The sequence below is a fragment of the Pestalotiopsis fici genome (genome assembly GCF_000516985.1).
Source record: "Pestalotiopsis fici W106-1 unplaced genomic scaffold PFICI_Scf_8, whole genome shotgun sequence".
NCBI lineage: Eukaryota > Fungi > Ascomycota > Sordariomycetes > Amphisphaeriales > Sporocadaceae > Pestalotiopsis > Pestalotiopsis fici.
Genome location: NW_006917098.1, coordinates 1,934,417 through 1,949,476, shown reverse-complemented (window position 1 = coordinate 1,949,476; position 15,060 = coordinate 1,934,417). Strand labels below are relative to the sequence as shown.

The window sequence follows — 15,060 nt, the reverse complement described above, 5'->3', positions numbered from 1 at the left end:
AGCTAAATATCGTATTTATAATAGCTAAATTAGCTCGATTTTTTAATAATTTAAGCTAAGCATATTAAAAAGCTGCTAATCGAGTTTTAATTTACCTAATTAATATTAAGGAATTTTTATTTAAAATCGGAGGATTTTTTAATTTAGTAATTGCTAATAACGTATTATTTGCCGATAATAGCATCAATCGTAAAAGCACCTAAATATTCGCTATAAAGCTATTCGGAGGATTAATTAATTAGCGATTAAATAAATAAAATATAATTATTATTTTTATTATAAAAACTAAGTTATTTGCGTTAATATAAGCTGCTAAAAAAATATTATTTATTAGTTAATTATTAAAGGAATTATCGATATAATTAGATAATAGTATTATTATTATTAAATATAATAATAAATAAATTATTAATTTAATTAACGCCGAAATCGCGTTATTAAAAATAAAGCTCCGTTATATAGATATTTATAATTATTAATTACGATAAAAAGCCTAAAAAAAAAGATTAGAGTTATTTATAGACCTTTAAATAAGATAATAATAAATAAATTAACGAAAAGCTTGCTAATAGGCAAATAACAGAATTTTTTATAATAAATAGGATTTAATATTACTTATCGTAATTAAAACGAATAGCCCTAAAAAAAGCTATATTTTGCTAATTAGTAATTCTAATTTAAATATGGCCAGATTTACGATAAATCGTGGATCTAAAGGGGTGTATTAAATAGTGGATTATGGTTCCTATATATTAGGGTATGCTTAAGCATACGGATTAACTTTATAGTGTTTAGATAAATATACGGGACCTTCCGGGGATTAGCCGGGGCCACCTAAATAAGCGTACACCTTATTAAAACTAAAAGGCGCAGAATATAAATTAATATATTATATAATTGACACCTATACCAGACCAATTTAAACTCCAATAGGAAAGCACCACCTTGATTAATAATTATTATGCTACTAGAGTGAAGCTTCGGCCGAAGGCCGAAGCGTAATCTCGTATACCCTAAAAGTTCGAGATGATCCGGGCGCTTACACTGCACTCCACCAAGCGACCTCAATCGTATGCACCACCAATCGTCCCCAGAACCTCCCCCACACTGTCAGTGGTGGCCAATCCTTTGATCTCAGAGTAATCTGTGTGTGCACTGGGATTATGGTTGGACGATCTGTGTACTTGTGGCTTCTTGTCGTATGAGCTTGCTTCTCTTTAGCAGCTGGCTTTGTTTTATGCCCTACTTTTATGGCCATATAAACTTGCCATGCTTGCCATCAAACGAATATAACTTGAATAAAATTGGAAAACATCTTCACAACTGCTAGTGATGTACCATCCAGCAACTAGTGTAATCATTCTGCCTATCAACTAGAATCGCGTGTACATTCGCATGAGGGCGCAGGAGCGAGTGGTTTATGTCAGTCCACAACAACAACAACAGTGAAGGATGAACCCTTTCCCAACGTTAAGAGTGATCTCTTCAAACTTATGGAGGCGATGGAGCTCCTGGAGGAAGGCCACCAGTCCCAGTGTCAACACCCCCAGTCTCGTAATAGTGAGAGGCTGGGATGATGTTGGCCGAGTAGTCGGCTGTAGTGTTGATGCCAATAGTGATGAAGGACAAAAGTCCATCGCTTATGCTGTCCCCAAGCCTGACATAATCCGCTAAGGGGTCATATGTCGCAGTGGCGGCATCGGGAGCAATCAAGTCCTCGACATTGGTAGTAATGTTGACCGTGTTCTGGACATAAGGCTCAGTGGTTTCAACCTCTGAGATTAGATCCTGATTGAAGAAGATCTGGCCAATGTGTCTAGCAGTACCATTGAGATAAGTGCCATTGTGCAAGAAACGGGCATTCTCTGTGCCGATAACATGAATGTGTTGAGAGCGACCAGAGTAGTGTCCGGGGAACAGCGTATCAAACTGAACAACTCCGTCGTCATCTGTTATGCTGACGCCTCGAAGGAATGTAGTGTTCAACCCGCCCTGTCCCAATGTAGCGTTGATTCCAGAATAGACTCCAGTGGCATTGCAGTGCCAAACATCAACCGCCAACCGCGGAATGGGATTGAATGTAGCTATGTCTACGAATTGGATGTCCAAGTGCAGTGGTACTCCCTGGGTCCCCTCAGTAATGTCGGTACGGAGCCACTCCCCGGCAACGAAGTAAGGGCCAAGGATAGCCTGGGGAGTCAATCCCGTGGTGGAGTTGGAGCCGAAGATCTCGCCCACAGGAGTGTCCAAAGGCCGGTAGAGTTAACATCGTGGGAAGTGGCATCGTACGCCTCCAACTGCTCCAAGTCTCTTGAAACAAGAGGCTCTGTTGGGAAGACGGTAAGCATAATTCTCAGTGCGTATCATGTCAGAAACGACCTACTGTTTTGTATGGCTCGCTTTTCACGAATAGTGGCGGCGATCTTGGCACGCCGAGCAACCGCACGCGACTTGAGAGCGACTGCGACGCTGGTTTCGGCCTTAAAGCTAAGGGACCGCTGTGCCTGCGCTACAGCAGATCGATGTTCATGACCTTCGCGGGCGAGAACGGAATGCTTCTCCCCAGGGTGTGCGACTGTCGAGGCAATTTCCAAGGACAGAAGGAGAGTTTTGAAGCCAAGCATGACGGACTCAAAAAGAGAGGAGATTTGGCACAAGTTGCAAGAAGGGATGAAGAATGAGAGTGGCAAGGAACGTCCTGATACCAATCCAGTGAATGGAGCAAAATGGCTTCAGGTGTCTATATACACATTGATCTGATTCCCTTGTCTGGTTAAAAATGATGTCGCCTCTCATCATCCATCACATCTTTTCGCACCAGCCCCTGGTCGAAGTGAATTTTATTGATCTCCGGTATCTGATGCCCCAAAACCATGCGGAATGCTCAATGGCCCTTTCTAATGCATCAAGAATGGCAGCGTATTTCCGAAGGCCCGCGAAAATCAACATATTCGTGATGCTGACAATCTCGCCACAGTCTAGGATGACAGTCTAGGACGACGAGTTCTGCTTTGTCATAACCAACATCCTAATCGGGATGGGCCGCTCGGCAACGCAACCGAGACTGAGCATGCCAAGACAAGAGGTGACACAACACAATAGGCGCTTGTCTCCCTGCCGCAACCTGGATCTGCCATCCAGTGAGTGATGTAATGCAGAAAAGAAATTCCTAGGGCGTTGGAACGCGTAACCTTCATATGGATAAAACAACTACAGAAAGTATCACAGTTTTACCAGTAATACTCGCTCTTAATATACTAGTTTGCTGTTCAACGAGAGTCTCCCATGTATTACTCATTTCTTTGTAAGCAAGACTAGCCCATCTTGTCCCTTAATACCAAGTTTATTCTGGCGGGCCAAGCACACATCATAGAATGGTGATTAAGTGCCTTTTTAAGGTTAACTTCTCAGCTGCAGGTGCAGGCACGTAGACTCAGTATACGAGCTTGGCGGCTCCTCGCACAGTGTAATATGCAGAAGGTATAGGCAAATCTAACCCCCTGTCATCCGAGTCCTTGATACAGGAACATCAATTTCGAGTACCATAGCGCTAGAATTGGAGAAATGTCACGCAGCTATGCCTGAATTCTAGCGCCACAAAGACTCTTGACGCGCGTTTCGCATGTGAATTATATTGTGCGCTTATAATTCCTATTTAGTAAATAATGAAAAGGTAGATGTGCCGTATACTCCAAGTCAGGACATATCTTCAGGTAGAAGCCTGTCGACTGCGTGCTCGCCCGGTTGCTAACTCAGCCATCCTCTCCAAAGCAATCTCTTAGAAAGTTCAAACATGGCATCAATCAAGATGCGAGCCATTTTACTCTTCGTTGCATTGCTTGGTCTTGCAGCAGCTGATGCTTCCGAGTGTACAGAAGTTCGGGCCCGGGTGCCATGGTACGATTCGCTGCAAAGTTATGTTCCCAGCCTGGACTGACTTTATAACCCCACAGGACGAGTCTCACTACTGATGAAAAGGCTGCGTACATAAACGCTGATCTCTGCTTGATCAACTCGCCAACAAAGCTGAGAGTTCCTGGCGCCGTAACACGCTGGGACGACATGCAGTGGCCGCATGTGGCTCAATCTGCCTCGGTTCACAATGTCGGCGCGTTTTTGCCATTCCACCGATACTATCTGACTGCGCACGAGCGCGTCATTCGAGACGAGTGTGGATATACTGGTCGTATGCCGTAAGTACATTAATCCACGGAATGATTCCAGCCGCTCGACCAACGTAAAGTGCTAATGAGAGACGAAATTCTTTTAGGTACTGGGATGAGCTCGCCGATGTCAATGATCTGTACAGGACAGACATGTGGGAAGACCAATACTTTGGCGGCAATGGCACAGACGACGGCACCAGCCGCGTGGTTAATGGCTCCTTTGCAAACTTGACATTGCGATGGCTGGCAGATGGAACCTACTCTGATCACTGGCTGACTCGTATCAACAATAAGAACTCCTTGCGGCTCACTAACCAAGCTCATATCAATGTTTGCAATGCCAAGCAGAACTACAGCACCGCTTGGGATTGCTGGGGCCAAAACCCGCACCTTTCAGGTCACCAAGCTGTCGGTGGTATTGTGAGAACCTCCAGCCCCGCTCAGTCTCGGTGCAGATACTCACCATGTGTGTGACAGCTACTCGATGGAACTCTAAGTCCCGGAGATCCTTTTTTCTTCCTTCACCATGCCTGGCTGGACAAGCTATTCGTAAGCAACTTCCAATGCCATTTCTCTCATTTTCTGGGTTGTCTCATGAGCAAGCATTGCCCAAATTGATGCTGCAAGAGAGTACGCAGATAAACTGCTCAAAAGAGCTGCTTAAAACTCACGCATCCACCCAAAATAGGACTTGCTAATACATGTTGTAGTGGGAGTGGCAAAAGATGGATCTGCCCGCTCGTTTGACCGACATGGGCGGCCCAAACATTCCGGCTTTTGGGGGATCGCAACCTGGAGGCCCCGCCGGTCCCAATGGGACAGGTGTTCCAAGTGCTCCAGGTGTGCCCGCAAACCCCAGCGGTAATCTTCTCGGCGTTGGTCCCGAGTTCACCAATTACTTTGGTGATGATGGGGGCAATATCACCACACTGAACCATACCCTCTGGATGGTCGACATTCTTCCCAATGTCACCATTGCCGATGTGATGGATCTCAATGGTCCTGTGGTCTGCTCTGAATACTATGACGAGTAGGCATGACATGGTCTATCATTAATATTGGTCAAGGGCACGAGCTCGTGACTATACGTAGATCTGGTGCACTCTTTATGAGGTTCACTTTGAGTTTTCTTCTTACAATGAATTGGAGTTGCAGCTTCATAGTTATAGAATTGGATTTATCTTCAACTCAATTCGTTTCATAGTACTCTTGAGCCGTATTCTCCTTAAAGTCGTCATACTTGTTTCTTCACGCAGATTGGAATGTTGACTTGCATTGATCAAAAATTCGGGATCCTCGGCAGTTATTGCACACTTGGTAATAAGGGCCTGGATCCATGCTACTAGCTCCAGAAATACAAGAATCAAAGAAAAAACACTTGTATGTGAATACGATTAAAGTTTTGAGTTTCGTTACAATCAACGAACCATACACCATGATATGCCAACAAATTATGACAGCCATACAGCGTTCGCACAACATCCACCATCGGCCAAGTCAAGATGTGCCACAATCGTCGCATTGCTTGCATCTTCGGCCAACTCCCATATCTCCACAAAGCCCTTCGAGCTGTCCATCAAGGCGGCGTACCGATCCGTCGACGGGCTCGGCGCCACGGCATTGGAACCACCACCGCTGGTGCTCGTGTGCGTCAAGAAATTTTGAGATTTTATTGCGCCATTTTCGTCCAGTGTGAAGACCGAGATGTAACCTGCGGTGCCGTCCATTCCTCCCCGCGTGGTTGCCCAGAGATGCTTGTTACTGGAGGACAAGGCTACCTCGTCTCCTCCCAGATAGCTCGAGGCGTTGTCTCCAGACGATATGAGTGGGTAAATCACATTCTCGAAAGACGGGATACCAGTGCTCTGATCAATCGTGTACTGCGCAATCTCGTTCGAGCCTTCCAAGACGACATAGAGAAACTTTCCGCTCGGGTGCACCGCTACATGGCGAGGATCCGCGCCAGTAGACAGTGCTGTGAGATTTGCAACAAATGTCACCTTTCCCGTCTCTGGATCGATACTGTGCGTCCACAATGCGTTTGCGCTGTCATCAGCAGAGTACAAGAACCGGGAGTCGCTACTCAGTGCCGTGCCATGGACGCCCGCTGCGCTGGACAAGGTGTAGTTTTGTATAGCAGCATCAAGTACACCATTTTCGTCCACGGACAAGACACTGCCACAGCCGCCGTTGCTGCCAAAGAACGAACCGTACACGGAATATGGTGGATTCGGATTCGCGACAACAAATATAGAGGTAGCGGTACAATTGCCTCCAGCTGCAATGGTTACATCGTGCGTGATCTCGTGATTGTCAGATAGAGAATAGCTCGCAAACTGCGGTCCTGTGGCCCAGGCATTGGTGTACAACTTGGTATTGTCGTGCTGCACAAATGGTCAATATTATTTCAAAACTATCGACATTTAAATACGGCCACATACGTTAAGAGTAATCCAAGATCCAGGTACAGGCACTGAAGTATTGGCTAGTAGCTTCAAGGTGGAAGCCTCGTCGTCAAATTCGACAGTATAGAGGGACTTTGTGCCAAGGGTGCCAATAATCAATTGGTGCGTAAGCGCATGTGCAAACGCAAGAAGACTTGCGAAAGTTCCGATACTGCGAAGTTGTAGCATATTGATTCGGGATAAAACTTTAAGTTGAATCAATTGATACATTCAGCACGTCTGCAAATGCGTGCATTGTTGACCGACTATGTTGTGCTAATTCCTACATACACTCGGGGATGTTGAAAGCACTCTGTCATGGAGCAGTGCGAAATTTAGCCACTGTACGTTAGTTTTGACTGTGTCGTCGTAGCCGCTGTTCCTGAAGCCATTCGAGGCTCTAGTTCGACCTTTTCGGAATACTGTGTATAGTCAAATAACGTTTAAGCATTCCCCGCAATCCGGGTGACACGCGGCCTTTATTGTTCTAGTGGCAGTGATCTACATTACTATGGTTAAGTTCCAAGGTTTGAATACCGGGAAGGCTTTGTCATCGGTCGGGGTCTTAGTTTGTCAGCCGTGAAAATTTCCATTTTGAGTAATATAGCACTAGTCGCTTCCCACAACGGGCCTCTAAGCCAGCATTTTCCATGCTGGAGTTCAACACTCCACTTAAAAAAGGTACTGCAGGGCCATATATTTCTTCAACCTCTAGGTAATGGGAATGCAGTGTATTCGCTACTATGTCGAGGACGTCACCTTCCGGGATGGTCACCGCGGAGATGACCTCAATTGCGCATCTGGATCATGTGTGATGGTAGCCGGAAAGGGTGCGAGGGTATGCTTACCAACTCGGTCTCTCAGGGACCTTGCATGCGTAGGCCGTCTCATATATAATCTGCCAAGAAGAGATGATGGCAAATGGCAAAATTGTGATTTCCGAGCAACTCGGAGACCGAAGAAAATAACAAGACAGGAAGGCCACGTCAACTGCATTCCATGCCACAACAAACCGACGGAACACGATGCCGAACTTGATACAGATTAATGCTCTGCCCAGGGACGCCACTACCCGCCGGACCATGCATATTGGAGTAGCACGGCATGAGCCTCAAAGTGACATGCCACCAAAAGGCTGCACAGTACATTCGTCAATGTCGGCTCTTTGCATCCTAGAACTTGATGTCGTCGTCGTCGTCTGGCTGTCTCTCATGACAAACGCTCGCACATGCTTTTGTCAGCGTATGCAATATACTATCTCCAAAGTTCTAGACACAAATCCAGGGTTCAGACTACGTAGACCATTGCAAGTACAGCGAAGAGTACCGGGTCGCCAAGAAACAGAATGGTGCAGACGCGTCTCTCGAGTGTCGATCTTTGGTAATCACAAGTGGGTATCCCAAGGGACAATAGAAATGCAAAAAATTGTATTGGTTGGAATCCAGCAAGCACCTGGCTCTCAGACGCGGAAGAATTTGGCAGACATATCAAGGTACTAGGAAACAAGCATACTGTTTGCCCTCACAGGCGAGCGTAGTCGTGTTTAAAACTTAGTATAGAATAGCACATATGTAAATAAATACGCCATTCACACTTCGTACAGTCTGTTATTTGCAGGTCCGTACAAGTTGACTTTTACTAGATATTCATAGCTTTCGTATCTGCTCATTCATCAACATGGTCACAATTCACCGCCTCGTTACCGCTGTAGCAGCATCTGCTGCCATTGGCGTTGGACTAGCTCATCCTGGCCACACTTACCAGGAACTCTCCCGTGAAGCCGAGTTGCTCAAGACGGCGCACGAAAATGCCCGGAGAGCACTAGTAAAGTACTCTGATGAGCCTCATGTTATTGCTCTCAAGGCTCGTGCGGTCGAACGTCGCGCAGCCACTGCTCAGAGACTCCGGGCTCAGCGTTCTCTCACCAAGAGTAAGAGACTTGCAAAGACTGTGGAGTGATTGGATTGCTAAAGTTGGTTTATAGAAAACATGTTCAAGAGAGACGAGGCAGATATTTTGCGCTATCTCAATATTTCTCACGATGTGACCGACAAAGGTTACACGCTCGACACTCCTCATGAAGTCCTCTTCGGTACAGACCAACTTGCGGCCCTCGCACCTGAAAGTGATATTGGGCCTTACTTTGCCTCGGGCGAGTTCATTCGTCAAGACGTCACCGAGGACCAGGCTGGCATTCCCGTGCATTTGGATATGCAATTTGTTGACATCAACACGTTCGAGCCAATGACTGATTTGCTTGTGGACATCTGGCACTGCAACGCCACTGGTGTCTACTCTGGCGTCAGCGCCTCGGGCCAGGCGGGTCTTAACACAACCTGGCTCCGTGGTGTGGGAGGCAGCGATGACGAGGGCGTCGTGGAGTTTGACACCATCTTTCCCGGTCATTATGCTGGGCGCGCCACGCATATTCACATCATCGCGACTGAAAACTCGACCATTCTGCCAAACAACACATACATTGCAGGTACTACCAGACACATCGGGCAGCTGTTTTTCAACGATGAGATTGTCAATGTCGTCGAAGCAGTAGAACCCTACACTTCCAACACGCAATCACACCTCGCGACTGCCAACGATACGATTGCGTACAGCTCTGCTTCTGCAGACTACGATCCCTTTGTAGACTATGTTCTGCTCGGCGACAGTCTGTCGGATGGTATTTTGATGTTCATCACTGTTGGCATCAATGGCACCGCCGACTGGAGCTCCACTTATAGGCCGGCCGCTCACTACGGCGAGGATGGTGGCGCCGACACGACCTTTACCTACACCCCGCCCGGTGGCTTTCGTAAGTTCTGCGCCTCTCTTGAACCTTGACATCTATATTAACGTCCAAATAGCTACTATTTCTACCGCCACCGCTATTGCCACTGCCTGAAAACTTTGAGAACAAGTCAAGATTGAATTGGTGTAGTTCCTGCTCAAGAATTGATGCGTAGGGTATTCATTTCAGATTGGCAAAATAGACGATCATTCTAGAAGCCGTGTATTTTATGAAAGATAATATTGTCTTTCTCGAGCGCTCGCTGCTGATAAATAAATTCAAATTATAAAGCTGCCACAAAGACAAAACAGATTTTCGCGATTGGTTTTTGCAATCACCGCCGGATATCTCGACTTTCTGTTTATGCAACAAAACTTGAATAAATCATTTGTCCGTCAACGGACCGAATAAGAGGCCACGAGGAAGTCACACCTTTCGGCATCCTTCCATTACTCCTGTTTCCATGAAATGGTCATTGCAAGCCATGATATCGACTTAGAGATGTGCAGGTGCAGTACGTCGCTGTTTGCAGGCCCGGCGAATAAGAATTCTTCATTGACGAAATACACGGCTTGCCTGTGCGGAGCGAGATTAGAGTGCAAAGACTCGCTGTGATTTAAAGCTGGGGCCGGCTGGCCTAGGTGCAGTTAAGGCTACAAGGTATGGGGAGGTGGGGTTGGGCGGCAATGGCCTGAAGAGGGTTAAGGAGGTACACGAGACTGTGTACGACCCTATTGCAGGCAACATAAGCCAAACATGTTTATCATGAAATGGTAAAATACATGAGATGTACAGATGAAAGATCATATCAAGGAAATGCAGGCAGATTTCGGCTGTGACGGCTGACATTTGCAACCCCTTTCCAAGCGTCCAGCTGCTGCTGCGTGGGTTGCCAGTAATTCTGACCGCCAACCCTAAATGGGGCAATCCGAATGAAGCCCAAGTTCGGGCACATGGTAGGCCCCGAGACTCTCCCATTCAAAGAGGCAGCCCTTTCGTCTCCGTGCTGAATGCTCCTTCGAGAAGCTGTTACACAAGTAATCTAATTACGGGCGAGTCATATCTTGTCTTTTTACAGGCGCGCCCTGATGGCACAGTGCGGAGTGAATGCCATGGCTTGTACGCGCGTCTAAGTAGTGCTATGGGGCGCCATGGGCCTTTCTGAGTATTACAAAGATTCTTTAGGTTATGGGCATAGGCAGGCACCAGTATAATGATACATATGGTTTCTTGCGCTATTTGGTTGATTCTTTTTAATAGCGGTATAGTCGTATATAAATTGCACCTTTAATATCAGAAATCAGGTTGCCAGCCACTCAGCCTGTGACATCGCCTGGACTCTGCACCTGGAATTCTATTTCCCTGAATACGCCGTCTACGCTATTGCTACGTCGAGAAATATGTTGCTTCGCCGTAGTGTTGTTGTAGGCCTATTGAGCCTAGCTACCCCAATCACTGCAGCCACTCATCGCGCTTTTGTTGGAAACGAAGGCGGCCCAGATGTCTTGTACACACTCGAGTTCGACGACGAGTTGCTGACACTGGAGCTGCTGAGAAACAACAGTCTGCCAGCGGCCAGTGGGTGGCTAGCCTTGAGTGTATGTCATACAGATGCAATAACCCCTTCCATCTATACCCAACTAACAGGTATTTCAGGGTGACAAAAAGACATTGTACAGCACAAACATGGGCGACATTTCGGGCAGCCAACCTTACCTGGTGAGCTACTCGGTGGATGAAGATGCGAACTTGGAGTACTCTGGCGGCCTTAGCGGCGGTAGTGGTCGGGGTTTAGGCGTTTGGGCGGGCGCTAGGCCAATACCCCCATACGAAGTTCACCTGGTCAGTGACGGCCATTCACTGTTGTTTCAGACACCTTTCCACTAAACCCTCGTGTCAAACCCGAATTTACATGAGAATAACGCATATGGAAATTTCACCTGCTAATTTATTCGTACAGGCATATCTGACTGCCCAATCAGTGGTGTCTGTCTCGGCTAATGGTTCGCTCGTCGGCGAAACCCAAAACCTCACATTTGGAGGCTCATATCTGCACGGCGGTGCATTTCACCCCAACTCCAAGTATCTCTATACCTTTGACGTGGACGTTGATACCATCTGGACGCACGAGATTGACGACACTACCGGCGATATCACTTATGTGGCCAACTCCTCCGTCCCAGATCCCGTGTCAGGACCTCGTCATGGTGTCGTCCACCCCAATGGCAAATATCTCTATATTGTTACCGAGACCTCCAACCACGTTGCACAATTCACCATTGACAATGCGACTGGGATCCCCACCTTCGACAACGTCTATTTCTCGCTATTGGGCGTAGGTCAGAATAATTCCAACTATTGGTCCGCCGAGGTGAACCTGTCGCCGAGCAATTCCTTCCTGTGGGCCACGAGGCGGGGACGCTCCTCGGAGTATCTTGGTGCTGTTGGCCTGCATACCTTGAACGAGGAAGGGAGCATGGAAAAACAGAATTTCCTCATCGACACTTCCACCAGCGGAGGGTTGTCAAACTTGGTGCAGCCTACTCTATTTTCAGATCGTTGGGTGGCACTGCCAGATCTAGAGCAAGGCTTTGTGGAAATGTGGGAATTGGCCCAAGATAACAGTACTGCGACGGTTATCGCACATTTAGATCTAGCCGATGGAGGTTGCTGCGAAAATCTTGTGTGGTTGAATTAATGATATGCACATTCAGTTGGCGATTTTATCGAGAGCTTTCATCCTCATACAAGTACAAGTACAATACAATCTTTGGTCTAATCTCTAAATATCTACCATCTTGCATGAATCTGATAATTTCATCCTCTACGCCAAATAAAAACAAACGCTCATGATTCTCAATGCCCGACACTCGGGTGAAACTTCCAGCTTACCCTTGATTGGGGCAGATTCTTCTCTTGTAGCTCATCAAGGACTGGTGCCTGACTAACCACCGACGAAATGGTCTTTGTTATAATGAAACCGGCCAACGGGGAGAGCACGTTTAGCACATATCTGCCAATGACCATGTGCTTCCAGTTGAGCCATGCCAGCAACCGTGCACCCTGCTCTGACAAGGATGCCATCTGTTTGGTCTGTTCCATTCGGGCCTCCTGATAGGACTCGAACGCCTTTTCGATTGCCAACGTTCCTGGACATTCATCTTTCTGCAGCAGGGTGCGCAACTGGTTGGCCAAGACCACCACATCAGAAACCCCGGAATTGTAGCCCAGTCCAAGGTGCGGCTCATACTTTCGGACCGAATCGCCGACCAGTACAATGCGCTTGTGGAACCAATGGTCCTCGATAAAGCCTTCTTCCAGATCGATTAAACATGGTTCGTTGGTGCGATATTGCAAGGCTTCGGAGAGGGTCAAATTGGGAGCCACGTATAAATGATCCACACGCTTCAGGAGATCATCGGAATCTGCCTGTGTGTACCTTTTCAATGTCGATGTCGGAGTGTCCAGTTTCTCATACACGGCAAGGGTAGCTGCTTTCGATCCATTGATTAGTTGCGTGCTGCTGCCCTGGTGGACTCCGCTATATGTCGAATTTGGCTCCAATCCGGGCAGAATCGGTATGTTGCAAAAGAACATGCGATACGTCGTGGTGAATGGTGTCTTGATCCCTTGTGGTAGCTCCTTGGGCTCACAGCCTGCCCTGAGTGCCTGGGAATATAACCGGACTTGGCTGCGCACTCCATCAGCTCCAACTACAATGGAGCCACGGTGGGACGTCCCATCTTCGCACGTGACAGTGACTCCGTCCTCGGAAATTTCAACGTCGGTGACCTGTTTTTCCAACAGTATGCAATCTTTTGCAGTCTGCGGTAGGCTGTCGTAAAGGAAATTCACCATCTGTGGGCGGCTCATGAAGTTTATCGGGTGACCATGACTGAGCAATTAATATACCGGACTCACGAGTCTTTCGACAGATGGGTATCTTACTTTCTTTCAACCAAACTCAGCATTTCGTCTGACCGAATCTTGCGGCCATCTTTGCAAGTAATGACCTGAATGTCGCTGCAATAATCGAGGAGACCATTCATTGTCTCGAGCACACCCAGCTGATCAAATATCCGCATGGTCTGCGGCCAAACCGCCAAATCCGAGCCGCGCGATGCCAACACAGTCTTATGCTTTTCTAGAATCACAAAGTCGATGCCAACTTTGGAGAAGATGTGAGCTGCCGTGAGGCCAACCATCCCACCGCCGACAATGACTGCACGAAACTTTGCCGGGCCGTCCATGCTGGGTGTTAGGCGCTGGTGAACAAGAGCTTTTGCACAGAGTACAGTAGCAAATTCGGATTGAAGAAAAGTTGAGAGAGGTGCAGAAAGCAATGCGGGGATCTCTCATTTATCAAATTGTGGTTCAATGTCTGTCCAGTTATGTGCGTGCCTTATCAAGTGGACCAGCCCGGAAGTACTCAAGAGGGTATAGTCAAACGCGGCGGTAGGCTACATACGATATAATTTGGACTCATCAGATCATGTACACTACAGGGGCCGTGAACATGCCAACCTCTGTATGCAGCATGTCATGGGTCTAGTTGGGCACGGCATAGTTCGTATAACCTGGTTGCTCCAAAATGTGCCCCTAGCTGAAAAAAGTATCGGCTTGGCTGGCCCACATAGCCGGGTGGCATCCCCTATCCCGGCCCGCCAAGTCCCCTGTTCCGCTGCATTCGCTCGAGATGGGAAAAGCCGATTCGGAGATACCCGCCCCGCAACAGACAACGTGTCGCTGCACGAACGGAGGGGAATCCTAATGAGACACCCCGCGAAACGAGGACCCTGAATGGGGACCCTGAATGTAATCATCCAGTTTTCGATCAATCATACATTGCATCTCAAAGCCATTCTCCACACAGGAGAAGCTCGTCATGATGATTCCGGGTCTAGCCAGCTGATCTTCTTCGTAAGCGAGGCGTGGATTGGCTATTCCATATAGGCTATCGTCGTCGCGAGCTGAAAATTATTTTCGCCTTTTGCCTTCCTACACAATAACTCAGCTGCGTCTTGCAAGGTAGTCACTCACCAGTATTCCGAGATCATGAGGATTATTCGAGCCAGACCATGGTTGCATCCACCGTCGGCTCTTAAAGGCTTTCGCACCAAGCGCGCCCGTATCACAGCCATGCCTCAATGTTCATTGAGCAACTCGCAATATTGTGGCGCGCACACCTTTGACAAGAGCATAAAATCTTCCTAGTAAGCCGTCTAGTTGGCTATCGTGTACTTTGGGTTAGATTTCTTGACCTCATCCGCCTCTAAGAAAGAAGAAACTTCTCCTGTCAGGGTCTTGGCATCCTCGAGACGCACACACTCAACTTTCTGTACGATTCCTTTGTATCTAATGCATACTTTAGGACGAAGGAATGTCGCGCTATCATAAATCATGCCTACCTCATACTTCAGATCACCTGCTCGGGTATATCAGATAGCTTCGGCAATCTTGTCACATAGCACGATAGCACGATAGCACGATAGCATTAATTCTGATATTTGTCTTATGTAGTGCGATCGGAATGTTCGAGTATGAGCGCAGGCCAATAGTATCATGCATTTCATGTCTGACTGTGCGCAAAGGCCTCGATCCATAAGGCTGGCGGGTGGGATAGCCAGCCTACAGCCAGCCGGCACTGGTAAGCAGATAGCTTTGG

The 15,060-nt window shown here is 47.4% G+C and overlaps 6 protein-coding genes across 6 annotated transcripts; 3 read left to right on the top strand and 3 right to left on the bottom strand.

Annotated features, from left to right (window-relative positions):
* Positions 1–1,491: 1,491 nt before the first annotated feature.
* Positions 1,492–2,624, bottom strand: PFICI_11302 (uncharacterized protein; the record flags this gene model as incomplete). The annotated part of the gene is made up of 3 exons (XM_007839883.1): positions 1,492–2,229; positions 2,268–2,326; positions 2,384–2,624. The coding sequence occupies 3 exons, from the start codon at positions 2,622–2,624 to the stop codon at positions 1,492–1,494; spliced, it is 1,038 nt and encodes a 345-aa protein (XP_007838074.1).
* Positions 2,625–3,793: 1,169 nt separating this feature from the next.
* PFICI_11301 (uncharacterized protein) lies at positions 3,794–5,200 on the top strand (the record flags this gene model as incomplete). The annotated part of the gene is made up of 5 exons (XM_007839882.1): positions 3,794–3,897; positions 3,954–4,193; positions 4,271–4,586; positions 4,644–4,715; positions 4,877–5,200. The coding sequence occupies 5 exons, from the start codon at positions 3,794–3,796 to the stop codon at positions 5,198–5,200; spliced, it is 1,056 nt and encodes a 351-aa protein (XP_007838073.1).
* A 417-nt stretch (positions 5,201–5,617) lies between these two features.
* Positions 5,618–6,799, bottom strand: PFICI_11300 (uncharacterized protein; the record flags this gene model as incomplete). The annotated part of the gene is made up of 2 exons (XM_007839881.1): positions 5,618–6,550; positions 6,608–6,799. The coding sequence occupies 2 exons, from the start codon at positions 6,797–6,799 to the stop codon at positions 5,618–5,620; spliced, it is 1,125 nt and encodes a 374-aa protein (XP_007838072.1).
* Positions 6,800–8,287: 1,488 nt separating this feature from the next.
* PFICI_11299 (uncharacterized protein) lies at positions 8,288–9,509 on the top strand (the record flags this gene model as incomplete). Its single annotated transcript, XM_007839880.1, has 3 exons — positions 8,288–8,540; positions 8,595–9,419; positions 9,472–9,509. The coding sequence occupies 3 exons, from the start codon at positions 8,288–8,290 to the stop codon at positions 9,507–9,509; spliced, it is 1,116 nt and encodes a 371-aa protein (XP_007838071.1).
* A 1,286-nt stretch (positions 9,510–10,795) lies between these two features.
* PFICI_11298 (uncharacterized protein) lies at positions 10,796–12,093 on the top strand (the record flags this gene model as incomplete). Its single annotated transcript, XM_007839879.1, has 3 exons — positions 10,796–10,993; positions 11,043–11,237; positions 11,356–12,093. 3 exons carry the CDS (start codon positions 10,796–10,798, stop codon positions 12,091–12,093), a joined length of 1,131 nt encoding a protein of 376 aa, XP_007838070.1.
* Positions 12,094–12,251: 158 nt separating this feature from the next.
* On the bottom strand, positions 12,252–13,645 carry PFICI_11297 (uncharacterized protein; the record flags this gene model as incomplete). Its single annotated transcript, XM_007839878.1, has 2 exons — positions 12,252–13,290; positions 13,344–13,645. The coding sequence occupies 2 exons, from the start codon at positions 13,643–13,645 to the stop codon at positions 12,252–12,254; spliced, it is 1,341 nt and encodes a 446-aa protein (XP_007838069.1).
* Positions 13,646–15,060: the final 1,415 nt, after the last annotated feature.